Here is a 27,181-nt window from a genome sequence, read left to right as displayed (position 1 = left end):
CACTTAATTGTAAACAGAATCCTCAACATTCAAGTGACAAAGCAAATAATAAAAAATGTCATAGCTCAATGTTGACATTTATTGTGTACTGTGCCTAAAGATTGGGAGGGGAGGTCGACCAAACCTTTACAGATACAGACCTTCTTTTGAAGTGAAGTTTCAAATCACTTACTGATAACATTAGTCCTAGTATACAGTCACGATACCACATTCAACTTTCATTTTCTCAAATTTTCTACAGTGAAATTGGTTGTGATTAAGTACACTTGTAGTAGACATGATAAGGAATTATAATCCAGTGAGAGTCTTTTATCACCTCAAAAGGGATTGTCATAATCCCTTTTCAACAGCAGCATGTATGACACTGTGGATTACATATTAGTCGAAGCAATGTCCTTCATGCAGTTGGATGGATCATAGGAGGAGAAAACAGCATCTTCAGTGTATGTGCTTCATTGATTTTCTTGTAATTACTACACAGCTTGATACCAACCCCAGAGTTTATTAATGCTGTTAATTAAAGGGCACTTTGTGTGACGGACAGGGGGGAGAATAATGGGTTGAATTTTTCTTTACAGGACTGCGGCTTTAGTCACTCCTGGTACCTGTCTATCTTCAGTGTCCTGTGTTGTCTGGGCATCCTCCTCTGTTTGGTCACCTCAGTGGCGGTGGAATGGACCGGTCACAAAGTAGCCAAAGAGCTGCACCACAACCTGCTAAACAAGATGATCCTGGCACCCATGAGGTGAGTGCAGTCAGAGAGAGATGCATGGAGAGGACAGGGACAGCAGATTTGACGGCAGCTTTTTCACCCCATTACATTAAAGACCATCTGCTTTCTACACACAGCGCCCACAGGACATTACTTACAAAAACACGCAAATGTACAACTGATGTGTGTGCGCAGAAACACGGCTGAGTGCATTTGTACATAGTATTTCACATCTCATTTCATTTCAATGCACCAGCCCACAGCAAACAGCAGGGTAAATAAAAACACTAGGGCAGTTGTTATTAAGCTTCTCACACCCAATACCACCTCATAAAATATTTCACCTTCCAAGACCTAAAGTAAGATGATATTTACTATAAATTGTGTAAAATTTCTATGCAGTTTGTGTAGCTTGCATTGGAGTTAGTATGCAAAATAAACAACCCTTGTTAAAAATCTTTTTTAAAGGTGGAATATCATTAGCTGCAGCTCTTATCGTGGTGAGCATTAATAACAGACGTTGTTATTTGTCATTTGGACAGGCTGTTTGAGACCACGCCGCTCGGCAGCATCCTAAACAGGTTTTCCACTGACACAAACACCATCGACCAGCACATCCCCACCACGCTGGAGTGTCTGAGTCGCTCGACGCTGCTGTGTGTGTCCGCGCTGGGGGTCATCGCATACGTGACCCCTGTCTTTCTCATCGCGCTGTTTCCGCTGGCGATCACCTGCTACTTCATCCAGAAATACTTTAGGGTGGCTTCCAGGTGAGTCTGACGGGACCACACATTGGTCGTTGTTTTGTTTTGTTGGATCTTCGGGGTTTAGGGGGATGCATTAGCCACATAATCCATTTTCTTAAAGCACGGTTTAGAAAGGTGCACAAGGTTTAATGTCAATCTAAAAAAGTAGTTAAAGGGATATTTTAGATTTTGTACATAGGGCCTCATTTTCTAGTTATCCAGAGTGTTGTTGATTTCTGGAGATTTTTTTTTTAATTCATGAGGTCCTTATATTTGACGGGTTTAGTGGTACTAGGCTAGTGCTAGGCCAGTGCTAAGCTAGTGCATGTCTATAGCAACTAGTAGCCTGCATTAAAAACAGTCTGACCCAAGCACAGTGCACCTGAGGCAAATCACTTATAACACCAAACTACCGATATGAATGTCTGTGTTGCAAAAATATAACCATTTTGTATTCAAAAGAACGTATATTTGAGCAGCATCAGCTTCCTGGTTGTAAGCTACACAGCGGTGCAGCGATCTGCTAGGTTACCGGATCTACAGTAGTTTGTTTACCTGCGGCCGGCGTTACCACATGTGGAATTCACAAAGGAGCTTTCTACAAATCAGATACGGCAACGTTTGGAGGACTACCCGATGATTTTGAAGAAGTTTTTAATGCAGGCCACTAGTTACCATAGACATGCACTAGCCTAGCACTAGCCTAGCACTAGCCTAGCACTAGCCTAGCACAACTAAACTCTTCAAAGGACTGCTTGAAAAATAATAAAAATAAAAATAAATCAAAAACACTCTGGATAACTAGGACATGAGGCCCTATGTCAAAAATCCTGAAATATCCCTTTAAGTCAATATGCTCTGTCTGTATCAGGGATCTGCAGCAGCTTGAGGACAGCACACAGCTCCCTCTGCTCTCCCATTTCTCAGAGACAGTTGAAGGCCTGACTACAATAAGAGCTCTCAGGTATGACATTCACGCTGTGACAATGACATTGAAACGGAAGCATCTAATTCCCTCGTGTTTGGCAGGTACGAGCCCCGCTTCAGACAGAGGTTGTTGCAGTTCACTGATGCCAACAACATCGCCTCTCTGTTCCTCACAGCAGCCAACCGCTGGCTGGAGGTCCGCATGGTAATGATGCTTTTGTTGTGTCTGTACGCTGCTAAACAGCTGCAGACGTCTAATGGTGCTGCTGGGTAATTGCACCCTCTGTTGGAATGCAAATCATGTGATATTTAGGATTGCTGCAGCAGGAGTAGTAGTTGTAGTAGTAGTAGTAGTAGTTGTGGTAGTGGTAGTGGTAGTGGTAGTGGTAGTGGTAGTGGTAGTGGTAGTGGTAGTGGTAGTGGTAGTAATAGTAATAGTTATAGTTATAGTTACAGTAATAGTGGTATTTATAGTAATAGTTATAGTAATAGTTATAGTTATAGTTATAGTAATAGTTACAGTAATAGTAATAGTTGTAGTTTTTGTTGTAGTGGTAGTAATAGTAGTAATAGTGGTAGTAATAGTAGTAATAATGGTACAAATAGTAGTAGTGGTAGTAATAGTAACAGTAGTAATAGTGGTATTAATAGTAGTTGTAGTAATAGTAATAGTGGTAGTAATAGTAAAAGTAGTAGTAGTAATAGTAATAGTGGTAATAATAGCAGTAGTGGTAGTAATAGTGATAGTGATAGTACTAGTAGTATTTGTAGTAGTAATAGTAATAGCAGTAGTGGTAGTAATAGTGGTAGTAATAGTAATAGTAATAGTAATAGTAGTAGTAGTAATAGTAATAATGGTAGTAATAGTAGTAATAGTGGTAGCAGTAGCAATAGTAGTAGTGGTCAATCAGTTTAAGTGTTTCCCAGCAACACAGTTGTAAAAATACACATTTAATGTATTGATGTTATTGGTTATTTCAAGTATTGTTGATATTTGACATATACTTTCCTGTCCAGTAGTGCAGTGCGCTGTGAGCTGATCTGTGCTGTTTGTCCTCAGGAGTACATTGGAGCTTGTGTTGTTCTGGTCGCTGCAGTATCATCCATCACAAACTCTCTGTACAGTCACCTCTCCACTGGCCTAGTGGGACTGGGACTCACCTACGCTCTCATGGTAAGACCTACTTACAGGTTCAAACAGCGTGTTTGTGCAAAGGGCAGCAAAGCACTGTTTATTTCTAACAAAAATATTTATAAATGTTTGGTTTAGTTTGTTAGTTTATTTGAGCAGCAAACAAGGTACAGACAACAGATGTTTTCACAGGAAAAGGAGAGCATTTATGCACTCAAAAGTAGGTTGAAGTTCTCAGAACTTATGTAAAAACTTACCCCTGACTTATCATACATGAAGCTGCAGTTTGTGACATACATTTTCTCTTTACAAAAGTTGTTTATAGTTTAACTCTTGATAGGCACTGGTAAACTATTGATAGACACCAGACCAGTTTGTTTTCCACCCTAGTTACTGTGTGTGACTGCCCCCACAGTAATATTTGCCCCATCTGTGACTTGTGCCTGCTGTTTCTTCCCTCTGTATCAGGTGTCAAACTACATGAACTGGATGGTGCGTAACTTGGCAGACATGGAAGTCCAACTTGGCTCAGTCAAACGCATCAACGGGCTTCTAAAAACTGAGCCAGAGAATTATGAAGGACTTCTCAGTAAGTAGCAGCAAAAGACTCACAAGATGTTTTTTCAACTCATAGAAATGAATTGAAAAGCCAAATGAATGCTTTCATTTCACTGCATTCATCTCTGTCAAAAGAGTGTTTCGTTGCCAGTGGGACTGAGTCATGCCTCATTTTGTTTCAACTCTCCCCTGAAGACGCATTTTTGCATATAAATGATAGTAGTTAGAAGATAGCTACAATGACTAAGCTCTTATTCATACACGCTCACTTGTCCAAATAGCTCCTCGATTATGTCTTGGTACTTTCAGATGCGTCTCAGGTCCCTGACGGCTGGCCTAGTGAGGGAGAGATCAAAATCCAGAATTTAAGTGTCCGCTACGATGCCACTCTGAAGCCTGTTCTCAAAAATGTCAACGCTCAGATCATCCCCGGGCAGAAAGTGAGTAAAAGCATAGAAACAGAAGAAATTGTACTTTGGTAAATAGCTTAAGTTGAAATGATTGGTTCTGATAATAATATTCTTTTAGGTTGGAATATGTGGTCGAACAGGAAGTGGTAAATCATCATTCTCATTGGCCTTTTTCCGCATGGTCGACATGTTTGAAGGTAAAACTAAAAAAAAGCTTGATAAAGATGTCAAAACGTAATCCTCTGTAGCAAGCTCAAAGTCACAATGTGTCTGGACGTTCTAATCCAAAAGTCTTTCTTTCCTTTTATCGCAGGGAGGATTGTGATAGATGACATCGACATCGCTAAGCTGCCCCTACAGACCCTCAGGTCACGCCTGTCTATCATCCTCCAAGACCCGATTCTTTTCAGTGGCACAATACGGTAAGACCCAGCAGCACTGCACTTATATTATACACAAAGACCTTATTTAGACAACCTCAAAAAACTTTATCCACCTTAATGTGAGCTTGTGAACCAGAAACTGGGTCCTTTCTCAGGAACACTGGAAATATCCTCTGTAAAACATATCTTTAAGTGGGTACTAAACTGTGGTTAAGTGGCTCTTATGTTTTAATATTAGTTTATAGAGGCCCCATTTTCAGCAGTATGTGGTTGTTGCTTCCATCTCTTTTTCCAAACTGTACAAATGTCAGCACGAAAAAGTTAATAATAAGCTGAAAAAATAAAATAAAATGTATTCCATACTACTAAAATAAATGCAGAAACAAGCTTATGTTTAGCCTAAATAAAGTGTTGCACTTTCAGGCCCATGTTCAGGGGGAGTTAATTGTAATTCTTGGGTGGCACCAAAACAGATCCATGTCTTAAAGGTTTAAGCTAAATTTTAAGTGGGACTGTAATACTTTCAGGATTCTTTTGAAATTGCATGCATACTGTACATCTGATAGCTATTTCCCCATGCCTGTTATAATTTGGTTGTACACTAAGTCCAATTGAATTCAACTATCACTTGACCTTAAATATATTGTCCCAGCCTCTATGTGTAGTGCGGCAAATGAGGTGAAAGTCAAATTATGGAGTGGCTCTTCTTACTTAATAATCTGAGCCTCATAATCGGCATTGACATGGCCCTCTGCTGTACGAGGGCTGTTTGTCTGTGACTTCACTGAGAGGACACTGTCTGAAGGAGGTTTATTTTTGGAGCCAAATATTTTGGCCAGTGACTTATAGGGATCTAAAATGACACTCCTGTCCTTCTTCCATTACTTTATATTGTGAACTTGCAAAGCCTTTTGTTTGTTTGTAGATTTAACTTGGACCCGGAAATGAAGGCCACAGATGAGATGCTGTGGGAAGCTTTGGAGATTGCTCAGCTGAAGCCTGTGGTTAAGTCCCTCCCAGGAGGCCTCGGTAAGAGTCCGACTGCTTAACACATCTATGGAAAACTGCTCAAAGGTTTTCTCCTAATTAGTACTTGGTTTGATGGGATCAAGAGGAATTGAAAGAAGTTGAAATGTTTCTGTTCTGAGGCATAACAGCAGGAATAGGGAGATAGTTAGAGCGCCAACAATATCATTTTCTTTTTTCTATGAGAGAGTAATAGCCTAAGGTAATAATCCAGGGCAATATCCTCATTTTTCCCCCAATTAAGTCCATAGAGAACAGGATCGTAATGTCATATCGCTAAGCATCATGGGATTTGCAGCAATAATAAACTATTGTAGATTTTAAAAGGTAAAAATACCATTGTTCACATTAAAACACTGGACTCAGCTCAGCTTTTTTCTCCACTTATTATATTGTTTTTAGCTTATGTTAGTCAAACAGTGAATTTCCCCAGACCAATCCAGGTCTGGACTTCGGTCTAAATATTCCTGATAGCACCCAGACCTCGGCTCATGCCCCGTTGGTATAAATGACAGGTGAATGGTTGCACATGGACTTATCTCTCTGCTTGAGATAGCCTGTTTAAAGCACTTAATGATTGTCCAGTGGAGTTTGTTTACCTTAAAAACCCATGACATGACCTTGTATTTAGCTAAAGTGTTGTGACAGACTGTGCCCCATGACTCACCAAGCTTTACATATTCACAATCTGGTCACTGCTGCTTCCTAATTCAAAATATATCAGAATACATTGTGCATGAATGTTTAATACCACGTTTTGTCTGCCCTTCAACTCCTGCCTGCTACCTGGCTTTGGGACAATTACTTATACACAGGAGACGTTTTAGTCCCATGCCGAACCGGGGATAGCTGTTAGCCTACTTATTCATTGAATGCTTGGCATGAGCGTCCTTCATATCTGTGTCACCAGCTTTACTTCCACATGAAAGAGGAGAAAGCGTTGAGCACTGCGGTGGAAAAATAGACTGCATGCTGAACGCTGACTAGACGGATACGTGCGTAACAACATCGGACGGGCTGAAACTGAGCACCCTGTGTGTACATTCATTAGACACAAGTGTTCAATATGATATAGATCTGTTCCCCACGAGTTAATGAATCATGAATCTGGCCACAGTTAGAGAACATTTGTCCTTTTTTTTATGTTTGAAAACAATCTACCTGGGCATTTAAGTCTTTTTCAGAGAATAGTAAATATCCCCGTCTCTTGTGGGCCTGGACAAGCCACGCTATAGCTATGGTGACATGAATTTGGTCGTTTTTTTCCCAGTGTATTGATGAATTGGATCTTGTATCCCCTGTGTATCTATATTAATGAATTGTGTGCCATTGTTTGGTAGAATGGAAAGTAATTTTAGCTGCAATGGAATAGTAGATGGGTGATATTTGAACACCAAAACAACATTAAACACAGTCGATATTGTGGTGCCATGTTGAATAATTTAAAGCCATATAGTATGATATTGAATTACCATTATCAATAATAATGTCAATACATTGAACTACAGCATCAGAAAAGTATGATAAGAGAAAATAATATGTGTAGCAAGGATTTTTAGGAATCCATTAGCGCCTGAAGCATTCGAACAAAACATTGTGGATTGTATTTCGTCAAATGTTCGGCTTGGACCAAATCAGTTTGTCTTTGTGTAAAAAGGAACGACTCTGTTTGTCTCTGACAGTGTTGATGTATCTAAGTCACTTTTCAAGCACCTCTAATCACCAATGATTAATTAAATGATAAATCATTAATATACAAATGCATCTTATGGCCATATGAAAACTATTGACTTTTAAGTTGCTGTAAAAGGAAGCTGTGACCAAGAGCTTGTTCATATCATGTGCCTTTCAGACGCCACAATCACCGAGGGAGGGGAGAACTTCAGCCAGGGCCAGAGGCAGCTGTTCTGTTTGGCCCGAGCCTTCGTCCGCAAGAGCAGCATCCTCATCATGGATGAAGCCACAGCGTCCATCGACATGGCAACGGTCAGTGGGATTCTGTCATTGGCTGAAAATATGTCAGAGTTTAATGCCAGACTGTGTAACATTTCACCCAATATATGAAATACAAGCGTAAAATAATACAAGGGTTTATTTTACTACAAATGTATTAGTATGCATTAGTAGATCATTTCTATGGTGATGTTTCTGCTTTGATATGTTGATAACCCATTGCAAGTATACAGTTGTTCTGAAGGAGCTTGAGATACAGTACAAAGCAGGAGGAGGGAAAGTAATAGGAGAGAAGTCGGTCAAAGCCTCGGGGTAAACCAAGAACTACAAATGAGTGCTTCCTATTTTGAAGCCCCTCTTCAGGATGACAGGTCACTTGCATTGTTTTGGACAGCGCTACAGCCCTGCGGTAGTGTACTGGGCTTTAATCGGAGAACATAGACAAAGTAAGAGTTATGTAAGCATTTTAAGCAAAGGCCTCCTATGTTGCCGGTACAATACACCAATAGAAACTTACTGTAATTGAACCTTTTATCAATATATATACATTTATATGTGAAAATGCAAAAAGAAATGTAAAAACCTACTTTCGTGTATCTTTGTTCCTGCAGGAGAGCATCTTGCAGAAAGTGGTGATGACTTCGTTTGCTGACAGGACAGTAGTTACAATAGCAGTGAGTATCTTCTTGCATTGCGCTATCGACTTTTACAGTGCACTACTGTAAATGCAAGTCAGCTCGTCCCTGTGGGGGCACTGACCTTCCCTGTGCACCAGTGATGCAGTTAGTCTAAATGAACACATTGCACGAATTGTGACCTTACAGTAGAGGCAGAAGGTTAAATACAACAGTGGGGAATAAGACCAAGGTTGATGACGCCAGATGTGCAGCAGAAAAGGTTGAAAATGTTTGTTTTTAGACGAGCAAAAGATGAAGGAGAGTCATCTGGTGATGTATATGCACCATGATGACGTAAAGTGCATATGACAACTTAAACTCAGCTGTACATGTATTTCACATAATTATATTCAAGATTCATTGTATTATTTTTTACCTAGTTTTTGCTGGTTTGTATTTTTTTGGGATGTTCATTATTTTACCTCCTTGTTGGATATGGACAACAAGTTATAACATAGGAGCAGGTTAACATCCCATGCAACCATGCTGTACATGAGGGTCAGGAGTCTGTTCTATCCCTAGAATATGGAACTCCTGTCAGGTATGATAAGGAACATAAAAACATATTTATAATATATACCCATCATGTGCACTTTAAAGACACCTGCTCTGTGAGAATTACTGTATACTGTGTAATCTGCTGTTTCATTTTTGTTATTAACCTTAAAACTATATTAAAAAAAGAAAGTTTGAAGCCATCAATACCGTGTATATAGTTTCACAGAGGAGGTTATAACGGGGTGATCACACAGCATTTTGATCAATATTTTGCTTAGGTTATAATAATTTGCCTGTCAGTGTTTGCTTTATTAGTGCATGTCTTGTTTTCCTCAGCATCGCGTCCACACCATTCTTAATGCCGACCTGGTGATTGTGATGAAGCGGGGGATCATTCTGGAGCATGACAAGCCCCAGGCCCTGCTGGACAAGGAGGACAGTGTCTTCGCCTCCTTTGTGCATGCAGACAAGTAGCACAAGAGACCAAGCTCAAATGAAGACATTCAAAGTGCAATTGTCCCATGGAACATAAATACAATTATTTTATTTTTTATCCATAATGTATTATATTTGTACATACAAATGTCAAGTCTTTATTAATAAAATATAAATTATCATTAAAGTGCTGTGTCCTTGATTTGTTGGAACATTTTTCATTTCATCAAAGGTTTTAATGTCATGCTCATCAATGTATTTCATTCATTAATATCTAAAATAAAATTACTTAATTAATGCGCATATATCTTCTTCATTCCAAGGCGAAATACGCCTAAATTAAAAGGAATTATCAGCAAGGGGTTTTTGCGTTCACTCTTACTCCCCCAACAGGGGGAATGATGTCATGCGGATACCCTCTGAAGTCTAGCCTTATACAAAATAATTCATCTGATTTGTGTAATCAATATTTGGAGCCTAGCAAGGGGTAAATGAAGGTGCAAATAAATCAAGTTACTCTGCTAATTTTCCGTCAAGGGGTTTACTGAATAAGCGACTATATTTATCCCATTGAGACCCGTGGTTGATTAGCGCAGGGTCGGTGCGAGAGCGCCAGTGGTTGGGCCGGGTATGAGCACCGGTCACGGCTACATTCTTTTGTTGTGCGATGTCCCGCTGCTGCATTGAAAGCTGAAGAAGGGCACGCGCGAGCGTGGAGACGAGATGTGGAGGGAGGGACGGGCTCACGTTACTAGCTCACGTACAATCCGCAACGACCTGCGCCGCAAAAGCGACTCGATCATCTCAAATGAAAAAGACAACAACCGGGAAATCCATTTAGGAACAAGTAAAGCGGAAGCTGCGCTAGCCACACACAATGGGACAGGTGCACAAGGCACAATTTTGTTCCACAGCGAGATCTGAGTGACGGCGGCAGCTGTCGTCCTAGAGGGGGCTCTACTCGTGGGATTTTGCGCTTGTGAAGTGCCTTATCCGGGAGCAACGTGAGGAGCGCACATACCTCCAGAAGCAGAAACTGGGGAACCGGCTAGAGCGCCCGACAACTGCCACGGACTGACGGAGAACCGGGCTTCAGTCGGGCCAGGCGTACTATGGGAGCGCTATGTTGTCCAGGAAAGGACTTATTCCTGATGACTATTTGCTAACCCGCTTGGCTGAAGATGTGCTGCAACCAAAGTTTAAGACAAAAGCGCGCAAAGCCCGGTTCGTGTCCAAGAACGGGGCATGTAATGTGGCGCACACAAATATCCGGGAACAAGGTCGCTTTCTCCTGGATGTCTTCACAACTTTAGTGGACTTAAAATGGATCCACACGCTCATTATCTTCACCATGTCGTTTCTGTGCAGCTGGCTGCTGTTTGGCATGGTCTGGTGGTTGGTTGCCTTTGCGCATGGCGACTTGGACCTAAAGGGGGATGACTTTGTGCCGTGCGTTACGGACATCCACTCGTTCTCCTCGGCCTTTCTGTTTTCCATCGAGGTTCAAGTAACCATAGGCTTTGGTGGCCGCATGGTCACAGAGGAGTGCCTCTCTGCCATCATCATCCTCATTATACAGAACATCGTGGGTCTAGTGATAAATGCCATCATGCTTGGCTGCATCTTCATGAAGACGGCACAGGCGAACCGGCGCGCAGAGACGCTCATCTTCAGCAAATACGCTGTGATCTCCCTGCGCAACGACAAACTCTGCTTCATGGTGCGCATAGGCGACCTGCGGAAGAGCATGATTATCAGCGCCACCGTGCGGATGCAGGTGGTACGGCGCTCGAGCACACCTGAAGGAGAGGTGGTTCCCTTGGACCAGATTGATATCCACATGGACAACCCCGTGGGAACCAATGGCATCTTCCTTGTGTCCCCCCTCATCATCTGCCATGTCATTGACAAGACCAGTCCTCTCTTCGAACTGTCCGCGAGCGACCTTCTGCACGAGGATCTTGAGGTGATCGTGGTGCTCGAGGGAGTTGTAGAGACCACGGGCATTACCACACAGGCCAGGACGTCCTACGTGGCCGAAGAAATCCTGTGGGGTCAGCGCTTTGTGCCCACAGTGTCAGAGGAGGACGGAATGTACGCCGTGGACTACTCCAAGTTTGGAAACACAATCAAAATACCCACACCCTGCTGCAGCGCCAAGAAATTAGACGAAGTGGGCGGAATAGCTCATTTCAAACTTACGGAGGGTTTGTCCCCGAGGGGATCTGTCCGGAGGAGGCGAGGGGCAGCTTCACGACGCTCCAAGACGGGAAGTCCCTGAACGCATCAGTCATTAAAGGCTGATGACATGTGATAATAATGCCAAGTACAGGTTGTATGATACGTATCACTTTTATATTTATTGTCATGAAGAATAAAGGCGGAGTATGCAGCCTTTGCACATATGTTGCGTGTTCTCAGGGGTCAGTTCAAACACAGAGACTATAGATGCACTTGGATGGAAAGCTTTTTCGATCATTTATGCGCATGTATTGGTTGAATAAATGACATGCCTGGTTTGAACTGTTTTGTGACTTTATTCCTTGATCCTAACATTTGGGCACAGCAACAATATTGTTCCAAATAACTCCCTGTCAATGTCAATGCTGCGTTTACATACAGTATATGTGTATAATGTAAGCAAGGATTTCCAACAGGTCTATGCACACGCTTGTTTAAGAGACATTTACATAGAATGTTAGTTTTCTTTTATATATAAGCACACACAGACACAATGGCATTTCTCTCTTTTATTAGATTATAATTTGCAGAGCTTAAAATATTAAATTGCTTTTAACTTAGTTAATAATTAAAATACATAAAAATGAGAGCCAGAACTGAAGAACCCAGCAAAACAAAATTAAAATAAATAAAAGGAGAATTATATAAACCCAATCCTCCTCCAGAGGCTATAGCTGACAGAACCCGCTTGCGATTCTTTGTACAGTAAAGTCCAAGCAGACTGTGCATCTTCTATACATGAGTGATGATACCATTATTGTTATTTCTCTACTAATTCTCTGAAAATATTCAAAACAAATCTTAACATAAACAGAAGTTGAGGGGGTGTAGTTTTGCACTGGAGATTGGTGAGTGTGACTGACCTCGCTCTCCGTCGGCCTGCAGACATGACCTCATGTCTTTGTCTTTCTGTGCATCAGCTGCTCTCATAAACAACTCTGATTAAATATCTAAATCACAATCTTTAGACTATCTTTTCAGGCTCTGCTACTTCAGTGCAGCATTCTCTGGTCTATGTCGCCCTCTACAGGTTGCTCAGGGATATTACACTGGGGCTGAGTTAACTGTAAGCAACTACAGTGGGTTGTAAAGGCAAACGACAATGAAACAGAGAATATGAGCTCTCTCTGGCAGCAGTGACATTTCTCAGTTCTGTTCCTGAGTTAAAAAGCGCTTTATCATCTCCAGATAAACAAACCCAACAGTGATTGGCTAGTATTGCCCCATCAGGCAGTAACACGGCTCCCTATTGGCCAGCGCAGCGGCCGTCAGTCTGCAGGACGAGGGGATAGCTCCTCTCTACACAACTGTACAATAGTAGGTCTTAGCCAAGCAAAGCCCCCTGCACCGAATATTAAGTAGAGGAGACAGGGAGGCTTCCTCTCCAATGAGAAAATAAAGAGCAAAACTTCAACAAAAAAGTTAAACAAAACCAAAAATAAAATATACACATACTTTTGTTCCTAATTTAAATTGCAGAGAAGATGGGAGGGATTTGCCCCTGGAAGGAACGCTCACGCCATTTCCTGCTGGCGTGACAAACCCCTCCCTGCCACCCCAACCCTCAAAAGCCCACCCCCATTTCCATCGGCCGCGTGGTGTCGTAGCGAAATATAAGGGTAGTGGAAGGTCTAAGTCCTTCTGGCACCAAGGACGGGCCAGGCTGTCTTCTCGTTCTCTATGAAAAGCCTAGGGCTGGCCCCTGCTCATCTCTCCGTCACATGGTTTTGTGAAGAGGGGGAGGGCGCTGAGGCGGGGGCTGAGGGGGCTGCTGCAGGCGGCGGGGGCAACGGGCTGCACAGGATTTCAGACAGGTCGTCCATGATACAGGTCTCCTTAGGGTCGACCAAGTTGAATTCCCTTACGAAAACGATGAAATGTGCATACAGAGTGTTCAAGTGGCCTTGTAGGTCCAGAGCCACTGTCTCTTTAAAGTGCGAGAAGTAGAGGTGGGCCAGCACATGGAACAGGTACCGGCAGATCTTCTTCACCAACGACTCAAACGAGTTTGGAAACTCTTTACCTATAAACACAGGGTAAGAGACAGAGTTAGAGCCAAGGACAAGTCACATGGTACATTTCCACTACTTTATCTCACTTTATCTTACTCATCAACTATTTCATTCAGACTGAGCTCACTGCAGTGCACACTGACTTAATTCTGTTCCCTTTACTGCTTTTACCTAAATAAACCAGTAGAGGGCAGCGTTGTTTCAGTATTCTGCTGCACTCATGTGGCAAGGCTGAAAACTACAGTTACACATAAACATACTCTTACCATATTTTGTGGGAAAGATTTCCTCATCTGTGACCAGTTTCTGACATGCGCTCATTACAAAGTCGACATATTGTGGAGCAGTGCACTTCGTCTTCTTGCCCTTCTCGTCATACCAGTAGTATGTTCTGGAAAACAAACAGTCACATAAGTACAACACATTCAACAACAATTTTAATAAACATCCTTGATGTTCTTTAGATGGTTTGTGGTTAAGGCATGACTTTCTTGATAAAGGATTCAGGGCTCATATTCATAAGAGCCTGTATTACCAGCAAGTTCTCAATAGGTTGCTTTCATGTGCCATAACATTTTTAAGGGCCTATAGATTAATATTGAGGTAGAGGGCAGGGCACAACTCTGCGTCTTTTAACTGATGTTTTGGCCCGTTTTATGTTAAATATCACAGCAATTACTGGGCCTTTACATGTGGAACAAAAACTAGCTCATCCTTTTATCTATCAACAGTTTTGAACTTGAGGAATATTTTTAGTATTGTATTAAAAAGACAAATGAGTTATCAGTTAAAAGGACAAACGGCTTCATCTTAAAAATTGTCCACATAGAGGCATAAAGGCCAACCCCAATTGGAGATTACACGTCGCCCGAGATCATAGGACTATGTTGAATTAAATTGCAACCTCTAACCCAGAGCTCTAGTTTCCTGATCGGCCAAATTCCACGAAACAACCAACTCTGCGGAGTGACCTACATATCTGATTGTCAAAGTAATCAACCTGGGCTTTATAGTTAACTAATGTGGCGTTCAGGGAATAGGGTCAAGCGGTAAAAGCTGTTGCTGCTTTGTTTGTGAACGAGTGTTTTAACATAATGAAATACACAACATGGAAAATGCGGTCAGGTGCAGCTGCGGGTCATTGTGCTGGGTGTTGAAGGGGCAGGAGGTGAGGCCAGACATTAGAAATCCTGAGGAATGTTAATGTCCATGTAACCAACCAGCGACCCACTGACCGCAGCCTGGGAGTATATGTGCCATAGATATTCAAGATTGGGGCCCTGACTCAAGTCTTATTTTGTACAGCAGCTCATTGAAAACTTGGTAAAACAGGCTTACAAAGCATAATACAAATTCAAGCCATCATTATTATCATTATCATTATTATTATAACTATTAAACTTCTCACACCAAGTGCCACCCAAGACGGAAGGCAATATTTGGCATTTTAAGAACCACCAGATCCAAACAGTGGAGCCTAAGCACCACCTGAAGCAGCCGGTGCCCGCAGATTCTTGGTTTATGGAACATATCTATGTCCGCATTGGGCTTATCCACCTCTTTGTTGGAACCAATCAACTACGGTCTGATTATTTTCTCATAACGGTGTCCAAAAGTGGTGATAATATTCAAAGGCATGTGCATGATAATGGTCAGCCAAAAGATCAATATGGCAAATGTGGAGATCAAATTTTATTTAACAGCAAAAAAAAGTCCTATTCTCATGTATAAAAGCCTGCCAACTGAGTAGTTCAGACCTCTACTAATATTCTGAAATACATTTGATTTTTGTATCAGCAGTTTGTATATCCATCTTATCTCAAAAGCTAATTCTTATTATGTTTAAAAAGTGCTAAATGAAAAAAAAAGTAAAAGCGTTACCCACGAATGCTAACCTAAACAGAAAACAACATCTCCGCAGGTAGCTCAATCACAATAAAATCAGAGATGAACAAATCCAGACTTAAGGGATGGATTTGTGGAGTTATGATTAAACAAAGCCCAGTAGTGTCTGCACATAGGAGCAGCGATTAGCAGCGTTTATGAACAGCCAGTGTAAGCACATTACCACACACTCCAGTCGACCCGCCCACCCCACACTAAATGGGCCTAAATGGCTACCAAATGGTTTCTTTCCGAGCTCATGGAAACATTTTCTTCCAAAAATAGTGCTGAGCTGTGCCTTAGGGCAGGGGCAGTGGCTCCGTCAGAGCTCACCACAGACGGGGGCCAGGTGCCAGGAGCTGCCCACAGGAAGAGGTGGGGCAGCGGGCACAGACACACACACACAGGCCTGGGGAGAGCTGTGTGCCTCGCAGTCTGTCCCTTAATATGGCTGAAAACTGAGGGGAGTTTATTAAAGAAGAATAAATACACTCTGCCCCATAGTAATGTCTATGCTTTGGATACATCATAGCTAGTCTCAAAGCTGTGGTACTGGGGCCGCTTAGTTCAAAATGACCTGGTGCCTGGTTTAGTCTCATGATACTCAAATTACTCAAATTGATCCAAAGTATTGCCAAATTATGAGGTCTTCCAATTGACTTGCTAACATAACAAAAACACAAACCAACTTAAAAATGTGAAACAGTTTGTTCATTGTGATGAACTTTGTGTTATTTTTTTATCAGCGAAAGGTATATAAATAAAGTTTCATCTTTTTCTTGTCATGATTTTCCAGAGTTTGTTCCATTTTCACTACAAGGTCAAATACTCACAAGTTTTTTACTCATTAATTGTCCGTGAGAGTAAATAGACAAAGGGACAGATGGATATTGCACATCCAATAACACAATGGAGACATTTTTTTTCACTCAAACTTGGCTGTAAATACTGTTTAGGTGACGCTAGACTGCAGTTAGCTTTGACCGTTAGCCTGTTAGCTTCTCCTTCGTGATTCCATTAGTGTCTATTGGTGACTCCGACCCAGAGGCAGGGAAGTTGCAATTGTGGTTTTCTGGCCAGAGACACCAGGGGGAGATGAAAGACCCCCCAATCATCCACACTTGTATTACCCCCAGAGGGACTACGAAGGATCTATTAAGGTAAACAAGTTACTTAGTGCTGCTTTAAAGGTGCATAAGGCAAAAAAAAAGGGTTAATATTTGTGCAGTGGTCACACAGTGGTCTCTAGGACGCTCCGAGATCAGTTGTTTGGAAGGTTTTCACTGCTGACGGACCATCTCACCAGAAAACCTACAAAACAATTGATCCTGGAGTGTTGTAGTGACCACTCATAAAGCAGCTGGGACACGAGCTCTAATTTTGCATAAAAAGTTGCATAGTGCACCTTTAATATCGTCATTGCAATATTAAAACATCTCAAATATTGTAACTTTTTCTCAGGTTGTTCTGCCATAAGTCTGGGATAATAAATGATTGAGAAATATATCAATAGTTTCCACAAATGTGACAGATAACAAAGCCGTGCACATACTTTCCACGCAGCTCGTGTTGTTCACAAAAGAACCCAAACGCTTCCCATGAATCAGACCTTTTGTCGCAGGGCGTGGGGAGAGCTTTAGGTAGCAGCAGTGGAAAGCTCTGATGTTGACACAGATTGGCCCAAAACACGCTCGTCCAAGTCAAATGTGTCACTTGGAGTGCGTGGGCCCCTGTTTGTCAATGTTAAATGTTTGCTCGACAGACAGAGCGAGTGTTGGGAATCAGGTTTTTCCAGCCGCGACTAACCTCAGTTCAAACACAAAAGGGCCTGGCGGAGGTAAACTAGTTAGAGAAATGCTTACGGTTAGTCACCTCCCCGGGGCACAATGACAAGGCTCCGTCTTATGATTATTGTTCAACTACTGCACAGCAATGTCCTGCTTTACGGCTCAAAGTGGCAATTACCACCTTTGGAGAAAACAGCAGCTGCCACATTCTTCCACACAGTTCCTCAGAAGTCTGGGGCCAATAAAGTGGCTGTTAGACAGAACTGAGAGCGGAGCAAGTTCCAAAACGTCAAGGCTGGAAAAAAAGGCTCTAATATTCTATAGATACAAGGGCCGAATGTTGTGAAGAAAACGGTATCTAAATCGGGATCATAACTAATGGAAAATGGAAGCAAATGAGGAGAATCATGACTAAAACTGCACTTCTTTTTCTTGGCGATACATGTACAGCCCCGATAGATACATTTAATGAAAATAAACTACATTTACCCCAAATGTGTTGAAATTATAAACAAACCTTGGTGAATGATTGTAATTTCATGGAGAAACAAAAGATAAAATAAACACCCTGTTATACAGAAGATAAATAAAGTTCATTTGCCTTCACTCCACATCGTAATAAATTGTAATAAATTATATCAAGATGTCATGAAGATTGCCTGGATACAATCTAACAAGGAAATGCAACTCACAAACCCCTTTACTGATTTAATTGTTTTATTACAAAGGTTTTAGGGAATAGCTTTTGGGATGGGACGTTAAAGAGACTAGATGCAAGTCTCAACTCAACTGCAGGTTCTATATTAAGCTCGTGCATGACAGCATTTCGGACCTGAATTAACACTTTTTTGAGTGACAGTGCAGGATTTTAGAGGTGGTGAATAGATCTGGGCTCATTCTACACATTAGGACATTGCTGGAACATGTAGGGGGGGAAATACTTAATTTCAACATTTTTCAACTCCGTATAGTCCCTTTAAGAAGATCATTTGGCCATAGAACCACATCTGATGAACCGAAGGGACACTTGATTTCTGCTGATTAACCCATGAGTGTGACTTACGTGTTGCATGCCGTCATGGCTTGACAGGTCTCCCCAGTGCAGAACTCAGATATGGTGCTGTACTGCAGGTTGATAAGGTTGAAGAACGTCGTCGCTGTAGGAACAGACAGACGGGTTATTTCAGTTGGGCCTAAAAACAAATCGAGCGACTAAAATAGGGCCAAAAGAAAAAGCGTGAGCTATTTGTGTCACGTCGCTCTGTGTGTGTAGCGAGGACACGCCCACAGCGCCCCTGCGGTACGGTACACTGCCACTTTGATGGTTGGCAAACAAGTCAATGCATCATTCATCGGAGGGAGGAGGCTACAGCGGGGTGATCAAACGGGTCTGTCCACCGCGAACGCTTCGCCGCCTGCCACACGTTTCTAAAAATGCTACAAGCCCTGAGCTCGCTGTGGAATTCACAATACGTCTGTTTAGATATTTTTAGATCATCCATTAAATCTGTAAGAGCTGCCATCTTGAAACTCACAGGTTTAAATTACATTGCTTCACATTGTAATCAGGGGTCAAGCCTATTCTTCTTCTTCTTATTATTATTATTATTATTATCTTAAGTCATGGTTAATCTGTTTTAACAATAAAAGTGGGACAGTCGACAGCCTTGATGAAGCTACTCGATTAGTGGTGAAACACTGACTTCCACTTAAGTGTTAGTTTTAGTTAAAGCAGGGATGTCCAACCAGAAGCTCGGGAGCTCGCCAAACTTTTCAAAGTAGCCTCCCCAAGACTTTCTACATTCAGAAATATGCTTTGATGTTGAAGTATCTCCACATAAGATGCATAGTTGCACGTTTTTCCTTTGAAGAACTGAAGCTCTCAGCTATTTTTGTTGCATTAACGTTGCCGGTTGGAAACCCCTCACTTAAAAGGCTTTATGAATTTTGACTCTCTGAGTCTCGAATTTAACAACTTGAGACTTGACAAAATGGATGAGGAGTCGGGACTTCATGCGGACCCTGTGATGCTTCCCCTCCCAAAAAAGCCTTAATACACTGCAAAAAGTAATTAGCAACATTAGTTCAAATGTCTTAATTTGAGTACAATATAAATGTGAGTTGTTTTGATTAGTTTTGACCTAGATTATTTACTTGTTCCGAGATGATTCTGACTTGTTTCAAAACATTTTGGTTTATTTTAAGTAATTTTCTTTGCCAATAGCTTGAGAAATTGGTCTTACCCCATTGGCAGTTTTACCTTCTTACCTCAAGCAAAATGTGAAATGTTATCAAACTAGTAAAGCTAAGTTGGTCAGATTGGGAATTGAGCCTAATTGAGAGACAATTCTCAAAACAAGATACATTTCTTAAATTCAAGTCATTTAAGTCGATGCTTGATAATCCCTTTTCGCAGTGCAATACAATTTCTTTAACTCACATGAATGTTCAGTAGAAGGGATACAATTATCCAAATCTAATTGCATTTGCTAAGAATACAAAGGCTTCAAAAGACTTCAAATCCAAAGCATAGGACTTGGACTTGTTTCCACCTCTAATGTGACTGTTTTGTTGGTATGCTATAAAAAAAAATCCCCATGACCGAATCCTTAAATGGACACATCCCGTCTCTTCCATCTCCCTCAATTGGAAACTATTATAGCTGGTTTATAACTGTGGTCAAAACGACATTATTTCAGCTGAACCATTATGACCATTTAAAGCTAATGAGCGGTGGGTACGAGCTGGCACGAGCTTCCTCTTGCATAACTGGTGACTTACGACGACGTGTGAGGACATGCCCGAGCCCCGGAACATAAAGAGCAGGAGGGGGGAATGATTTAATGATTTTTTCCTCATCTCGGCGCTCGGTGCATTGGATACGGGGCTCAAACAAACTCGAAGACAGAGACATTAAAGCTGCCAAAGCGCGCAGAGTATACACAACTCCTGAAATTATGCGCTGACGGCGATTATACATTTCCGTTGCTTGCGTTTGAGTAACAGAGCGGCGCTGGCAGCGAGTGATAGTGCCGTGTGAGAGGTCTGGATTGTGTTAACTCTTTTAGCATCTTTCCTTGCACACCGATAACTACATAACACTTCAGTCATCACAACAGAAAAGAATGAATAACCATACTGTGATTCCAAACTTCTTCCTATGGCCGCAATCACAGCCTCTTGGCGCACTCTGACTAAGCAAATCTGTGACGTACTGTTGCTCGCGAGCCATTCGTTGAGGTCTATCTCCCGGGGCAGCACCACCAGCTCTTTGAGGTCGAAGTCAACCACTCGGATTTTGGTGTATTCCGGCTCTAAGTACAGCTTCTTCTCTTCCGCCGGAGGCTTCTTTCCATTTGGCTTCGTCTTCGTCTTCCTGCAACACACACACAAACGAGAGAGCGGTTTAGAGCCAATCACACATAAATCTGCCATATTAAATTCTGTTGCTTTTAAATATCCTGCTTCACGGGTCTGTGGGCTGTGCAAACAAAGTGGGGGAAAATGTAAGGAAACTATTGCATAATGATCCCCGGAGGGATTTAGACTTGTATATTGAAGTGAGCAAACACGGACTGAAGGTGAAACGCTTGCACGTATTTCTGTTTAGTCATGTTTGCCTCTTTAGATGTGGTAAAAAAAAAAACTTGGTTATTGCCACTTGTGTTCCTAGGGCCATTACTGGACTCACCCACAAGACAATACCATCATCTTGTCTCCAATATTCACTTAATTTCCACTTATATTACCTCTGACTAGGGATGCACCGAGCCGATAATGGAAAAAATTCAATATCGGGTATCGGCTATAAATATCCGATACTGAAACAATACCAGTTTTGTCTCTCAACGCCTCAAAAACACAACTTTTACCACCTAAATCTAAGTGAATCTGGGCATACTGTATATCATTATAAAACTCAGAACCTGGAGAATTCAATCGCTGAGTTAGTCACCGCACAAAAATTCTGCGGTTAGCCATAGCATGCTAAAGCTAGCGGGAGCGTGCTAATGTTAACAAAAACTAATCAAGGCTGGGTCAGAAACTATGATAGAAATACCTAAATTAGCCAAATAAAATAACCACTGCTGAAGCCAACTGTTTGTATTTTAGCTTAAGAATACCTGATCTAACATATTTGTAATGATCAGATGACTTAATATAAGTGTTGTTAAATGTTTATCTAAGAGTTTATCCATAGATATAGTTGAAAATTGATCTGTAACATGACGATAAAATATGACTTTATTGATCTTACAATGGAGAAGAGTCAATAAAAGTTTTCACTCAGAGAAAGCCACTTTTAAGAAAGTCTCTTGGTATCGGTAAATATCGGATATAGGCAGATACTCAAACCCAAGTATCGGTAGTAAAAACGCTGGATCTCTACCTCTCACAACCATGACTCGATTCAATTGTTTTACCGTGCGGCTGCATCATTTCATTTGTAACACAACCCGGCATCAGTGTCTGTCACTAAAACACAGTATTTCACACATTTGTGCCACACGCAGCTCCCGGAACAGTCGCGGATAAATGCTTATTCGTCTGTGTGGCGGACCTCCTGTGTTGACTCCTGACCTTACGCTGTAGTCTGTGGTCCCTCAGCAGACAGTTGCCCCCCCAGTGCCTTGTACTTCCACCGCTAGTTTTAGCACCCACATGTCGCCCTCCCTCCTCCCCCGTTGTCTGCATCACAGCGGCCCGTGCAAACTCGGGTCAAAGGCCGGGAAGTTTGATACGAATGTGCGACAAATAAAAGCTTATCCTTTTCCTGTCGCTCATCAATACACCCTCACCCCTGATTGAATCTCCAAAAGACCATTATTATAAGTATCTAGGGGCTTTTTAGAGGGAACAACATACATCTGTGCAGGACTTCTGCTTCAGTCACTTGAGTTTGAACAGCTGTAATTAGCGACGTGTGAACATCCACAAGCAGATTGCACAGTCAGTACTGATTTTCTCGCTACTTCCCATTCTTCTTCTTGGCTGCTGCTCCTGTTATTTGGGTTTGCTTAAGGACAAGGGAAGCAGTGCACTCCCTAAATTTATCGTTGACCCTAACTTCCTGCACTCCCGTCTGCTGCTCCCTGTAATCTTTGCTTTGCTTCTCTTCTGTTTTACTGTTCCAGGCTTTCCAGTCCACATGCTGCATCTTCACTTCTCTGTTTAACTTTACTTGCAATAACGAAGGCTCCACGGTTAACCTACTTGTGCCATTTCTTTGCAAATAAGTTGCGCATGCATGAAAACCAGGGGTACATTGAAGGGGTATTGCTGGCTGATAACTATGTGAACAACTCAACACTTAAGAAAACATGACAGGACGACCGGGGATATGAGGCTACTTGGCAGGAGCCGTGTGTTTAAAAAAGGGAAGTTTCCACCCCATGAAACATTCCCTGTTAGCAGCTAATGCCGCCCAGAACAGTCATTTTCTTTTCTTTTTTACAAAAATCATGTCCGATGACGCACGCAGCGGCTCACTTTCCCTCTCGCTAATCATTTATAAAGGTATTTGACTCTTCACTATCACTTGAGCTTGTTTCTGGCCTCATTGAAAACCAAGGACACCGAAGATTACACTGCTGGCTAATTATTGATGAGCATGCACATTCTGTTTGAGGTTTTCATGTACATTAACTAATCCTATTGCGTTTCCTTGTCCGACAGAACTTCTTTTATCTTATAGCGTCTGCCCCTTTGCTTCAATTACCTTGACAGCCTCCAAGTGTTCATAAACTTAAAACATTTTCTCTGTCTGTCTCCCCTCGTCAGCCTCTGAGTGCGATTCATGTGGTTTGGTGACACGAGCTGAAAGCGCCGTCATGTGAGAGGGCTTAAGTGTGGGAAAAAAAAGAGTAATCTTTAGGTATAGCATTTGGAAACCTGTTCTCTAACCTCAAAAGAGTCAAGTCAGTGCAACAAAGCCGTTTCTCCTCCATCACTTTACGCACGCGTCATCTTGGAAAATTCATGTGGTCAGGAGAGGTAAAAAAAAAAAAAAAGTGGAGTTTATTTTAGGATAAAGAAAACTTCCTGTGTGAGGCTGCGCTCGGAGATGGTCTGCGCTTTGTCTGTTGTGGGGAAGGCCACTCTTTGCCATAAAAGGAGCAGAGCCTCGTTCTGCGCTCCAGATGAGGGCACGGGGCCGGGGCAGAGGGGAAGCTCGGGCTCACGTCTCTGCAGCAGGAGGACCGTCTCAGTCTCCCTGGCACCAGCACCACACAAGCACAAGTGGTAGTCTGGGGCAGAGGCCAGTTTGAGCTGCAACATTAGGAGAATCGTTTGTTTTGTTGCTTTGTTTCATTCCTTTAGCACATGTCTTTCGCACTCAAAACGCCAGGCCACACTCCGATAAACATCCTGATATGGCGAATCCATGAAATTCAGTTTGGACACCTTCATCACACTTTTTCTGATCCTGCCAAATCTTTCCTGTGCAGATTACCATGTTATTGCCATTATGACATATGAAGTCATAGGGGTTGTTTCTAGATATACATTATTTCAAGTGACAGTACAGGATCTTAAAGGGATATTTAAAGATTTTTAACATAGGGCCTCATTTCCTAGTTATCCAGAGAGTTACTGATTTCTGGAGATTTTTTTCTGCATGCAGTCCTTATATTTGAAGAGTTTAGAGGTGTTAGGCTAGTGCATGTCCATCTGATTTGTAGAAAGCTTCTTGAATTCCACGTGTAGTAACGCCGGCCGCAAGTTAACAAACTACTGTAGATCAGTTACCCTGCAGATCACTCCACCGTTGAGTAGTTTACAACCAGGAAGCTGATGCTGCTCAAATATAAGTTATTTTAAATGCAAAATGGTGATATTAAAAAAAAATGTTCAGTCAACACAGACATTTATATCGGTAGTCTGGTGTTATATGTGATTTGCCTCAGGTGCACTGTGCTTGGGTCAGACGGTTTTTAATGCAGGCTACTAGTTACCATAGACATGCACTAGCCTAGCACTAGCACCACTAACCTCTTCAAATATAAGGACTTCATGAATAAAAGAAATAATTTAAAAAATTGAGAAATCAAGAACGCTCTGGATAACTAGGAAATATGTCAAAAATCCTGAAATATCTCTTTAAAGTGTTTATTCGGATTAATAAACAATAGCTTTGCAATTGCAACAGATCAGGTCTTTGACGTCTTTGTTGGACTAAAACTGAAAGTGATCCACCTGACCTTAACACATCCAGGAAACAATCTGTGATAAGGATATGCTGACTTAACAGACGGAAAATATTGATCAAGCGGTATAGAAGTGTACGAGTGCAAGTACGCACAAGGCTAATTATAAATCGCTTTACTTTTTGTGCGAGAGATGCACATCATTCCTGGACAGCCGGCGAGACATGAAAGATGGAGATCAGTGAATTTTGAATCAAATAAAGATTCGAAGACTAAAAAATGTATTGAACCGTGATTCCATTTTATTTTGCGGGTACCTAATCCCAGCCTACCATGACTGCACCACAATCCAGTTCATCGCTCGGTATCTGCCCATGCCAGCCTCGTGGAAGAGTCTCTCCAAATGGGACGGCCTTTAAGTGGTGCAGAAGGTGAAGTGCGACACACGGGAAGATGGTCGTTGGTGCGTAATAAAAGTCAAAGACCTTGTACAGCCCGGTGACGGTTTGCCCAGAGCGGAGGAGACACTGGACTGACAGCTGCTGCGGCCCGTCAGTTGGCTCCTCTCACTCGGGCCTTTCACTTTTCACTGCCCCACTCCTCCTCCTCCTCCCCCCCCCCCCCCCGTCACCAGCCGCCTTCACTCACTACCTTTGCTCCTACACAACAGCGCACACTTGAATTCAGTGTTCAGGGTCGAACCCAGCTGGTCACGACAGCTGCGTCACGAGTCCTGTGGCTTCACAGAACACAGTGAGAGTTCAGACGCAGCAAGTCGGGTCTGAATGGGACACACTATGTTTATGTGATGCATATTGCTTCCCCCAAATCATCAATATGTTTCAAGTTGGCAGTGCTCCTTTAAAACAAGTCCAGGAGCAGCATCATTGGAGAGAATACTGGCATTTTAACCACTTTACTACAAGAAGAGATAGATACATAATCGAAACGTAGTGCCATTGATTCTCCGTGATGCACTAGCAACGGCTAAACTCCAAACTTAAACTCATTAAGATATGATCTGGCAACGAAAAATTGTATCATTTTACACAGATATGAAAACTCCAGAATAAACTTATGGCACGTTTGCAAGCCTCAAATCCTGCTTCAATTTAATCCCTCTGTCATTACACAGCAATGCAGGAGATTTGCCCAAGTTTGCACTTCGAGATATGAACAGGCGCTTGTCCAAAAACTTCCAAATTTGCTCAACCCAGAATGTCATGTCCTTACTTGGATGTGACTGAAAAATCCTAATGTGATGATAGTGCCCCTTGACTCGGTCTGGGTGCAGCATCTTTTATAGAATTAGTAGTTGTAAATGCCTAAAAACAGCATGGTTAAGACCCTTTAACTATTATTTTGGTATTTTGTGGTAGGCGTATGTAGTATGCACCTCTTCACGGTGCACGGTCCTTGGGGCTGATGTGATTCCCTAAATGAGAGCGCTTCTAACAGCACTTAATGAGTTTCCCTAAGCTGCTGGCTCATGCAGAGCTCTATACTGTACAGCTGCTGCTTCTACTGTGCGTCGAGGCAGAAAGGAATGTAGCCATTGTCACGTGGAGGAGGTTAATGCAATCTGCCCAACCAATTGTAAAGTGAGAAGAGAAACAACTTGTCTCGTCGGATTCTGACGGTGAGTGATGAAGCCAAAATATGCTGAAGAATGAATAGGGCGCGCTAGCAAATAACGTTAAGATAATGCATTATCTTTATGGACAGAGGAGTACGCTAAGGTGCAAAGACACACCTGGAGTTTACATCACAGTTCTGTTACTGAGGTAAACAAACACATTATAATGATGATAGGAACGTGCCGAGATAACAATATTTAGACAATAATAATAGCTTTAAGGTTCTGTATTATGCTGCATTCAGGCTTTTGCTATTACTTTACCTTCAGGGGCCAGAGAAGCTGTTAAAAAACTAAACTTAACGCGTAAAGGAAGAGAGTGATTTGGTGTACACCGAAGTGCGGGCTGGCGTCTTGAGTGCAGAGAAGGGAGGCTGAACAGGCACCAATTTATGGAGTTATTTCCCTAACAAAAAAAAACCTAAGGTGGTTAAAAGCTCAGAGTGTTGACTTGCTCGATATAGTGGAAGGGAAAGGAGTCATCTAAACTGACCACACGTCTTACAAAGAAGTCTGAAAGTTCCCATGCTGTAAAATTAAGTTGTAAAATAACAGCAATAGATAACAACCATCAGCAAAAAAGAAGAGGTGAAAGAAACGACGGTCAACACTATATTGGTGTGGAAGATCCCTTTCCCTTCAGCTCAACCCACAGATCTATTTTTACATTTAAAATTGAACACAGCCAGTGGGCTCCTCTCCGAAAAACCACAAAGTAAAGAGGAAAGACAGACAGCGCACAGAGCAGCTTAACCGCAGTGAGTAAAACTGCACTAAACTAAAGCAGGACTTGGGAGTGCTAAAGTTGGCTGCTTCGTTAGACGGTGTTCCTGAACCTTGTGTCAAATTTAAACACACGTTTGTTTTGGTCCTGGGTTGAAAAGATAAGAGAGAAAAAAACAAAGACAACCCAGCTGCCACCACTTGACCAGTAAACATCAGCGGGGGCTTATGCAGCTCCACTGTAAATGAGTAAAGGAGAGTGGCGTCACCGAGGAGCAGGCCTAAACATGCAA

The 27,181-nt window shown here is 42.1% G+C and overlaps 3 protein-coding genes across 11 annotated transcripts in view; 2 read left to right on the top strand and 1 right to left on the bottom strand.

Annotated features, from left to right (window-relative positions):
• abcc8 (ATP-binding cassette, sub-family C (CFTR/MRP), member 8) overlaps positions 1 to 9,644 on the top strand; it is a 54,134-nt gene extending 44,490 nt beyond the window's left edge. For all 4 annotated transcript variants that reach the window (XM_079567173.1, XM_079567174.1, XM_079567175.1 and 1 more), the window contains 13 exons: positions 579 to 745; positions 1,255 to 1,482; positions 2,330 to 2,422; positions 2,488 to 2,590; positions 3,446 to 3,559; positions 3,986 to 4,106; positions 4,385 to 4,515; positions 4,604 to 4,682; positions 4,799 to 4,907; positions 5,794 to 5,897; positions 7,747 to 7,880; positions 8,459 to 8,521; positions 9,359 to 9,644. In XM_079567173.1, the coding sequence (XP_079423299.1) occupies positions 579 to 745; positions 1,255 to 1,482; positions 2,330 to 2,422; positions 2,488 to 2,590; positions 3,446 to 3,559; positions 3,986 to 4,106; positions 4,385 to 4,515; positions 4,604 to 4,682; positions 4,799 to 4,907; positions 5,794 to 5,897; positions 7,747 to 7,880; positions 8,459 to 8,521; positions 9,359 to 9,496 (1,584 nt within the window). In that variant the 3' untranslated portion in view covers positions 9,497 to 9,644. The remainder of the gene's footprint in view (positions 1 to 578; positions 746 to 1,254; positions 1,483 to 2,329; positions 2,423 to 2,487; positions 2,591 to 3,445; positions 3,560 to 3,985; positions 4,107 to 4,384; positions 4,516 to 4,603; positions 4,683 to 4,798; positions 4,908 to 5,793; positions 5,898 to 7,746; positions 7,881 to 8,458; positions 8,522 to 9,358) is intronic.
• A 536-nt stretch (positions 9,645 to 10,180) lies between these two features.
• Positions 10,181 to 11,970, top strand: kcnj11 (potassium inwardly rectifying channel subfamily J member 11). Its single transcript, XM_079567741.1, has one exon. It carries the CDS (start codon positions 10,581 to 10,583, stop codon positions 11,736 to 11,738), a length of 1,158 nt encoding a protein of 385 aa, XP_079423867.1. The 5' UTR covers positions 10,181 to 10,580; the 3' UTR covers positions 11,739 to 11,970.
• A 230-nt stretch (positions 11,971 to 12,200) lies between these two features.
• mob2a (MOB kinase activator 2a) overlaps positions 12,201 to 27,181 on the bottom strand; it is a 54,685-nt gene continuing 39,704 nt past the window's right edge. For 5 of the 6 annotated variants that reach the window (XM_079568212.1, XM_079568213.1, XM_079568211.1 and 2 more), the window contains 4 exons: positions 20,597 to 20,757; positions 18,445 to 18,538; positions 13,977 to 14,101; positions 12,202 to 13,721 (listed from right to left, as the gene is read on the bottom strand). In XM_079568212.1, the coding sequence (XP_079424338.1) occupies positions 13,405 to 13,721; positions 13,977 to 14,101; positions 18,445 to 18,538; positions 20,597 to 20,757 (697 nt within the window). In that variant the 3' untranslated portion in view covers positions 12,202 to 13,404. Of the gene's footprint in view, positions 13,722 to 13,976; positions 14,102 to 18,444; positions 18,539 to 20,596; positions 20,758 to 27,181 lie in introns of all 6 variants that reach the window. The other variant, XM_079568209.1, reaches the window with a different exon arrangement.

Source organism: Gobius niger (assembly GCF_951799975.1).
Source record: "Gobius niger genome assembly, chromosome: 12".
Taxonomy (NCBI): domain Eukaryota; kingdom Metazoa; phylum Chordata; class Actinopteri; order Gobiiformes; family Gobiidae; genus Gobius; species Gobius niger.
Note: the sequence above shows the minus strand (reverse complement) of the source record. Positions and strands in the feature narration are given on the sequence as shown.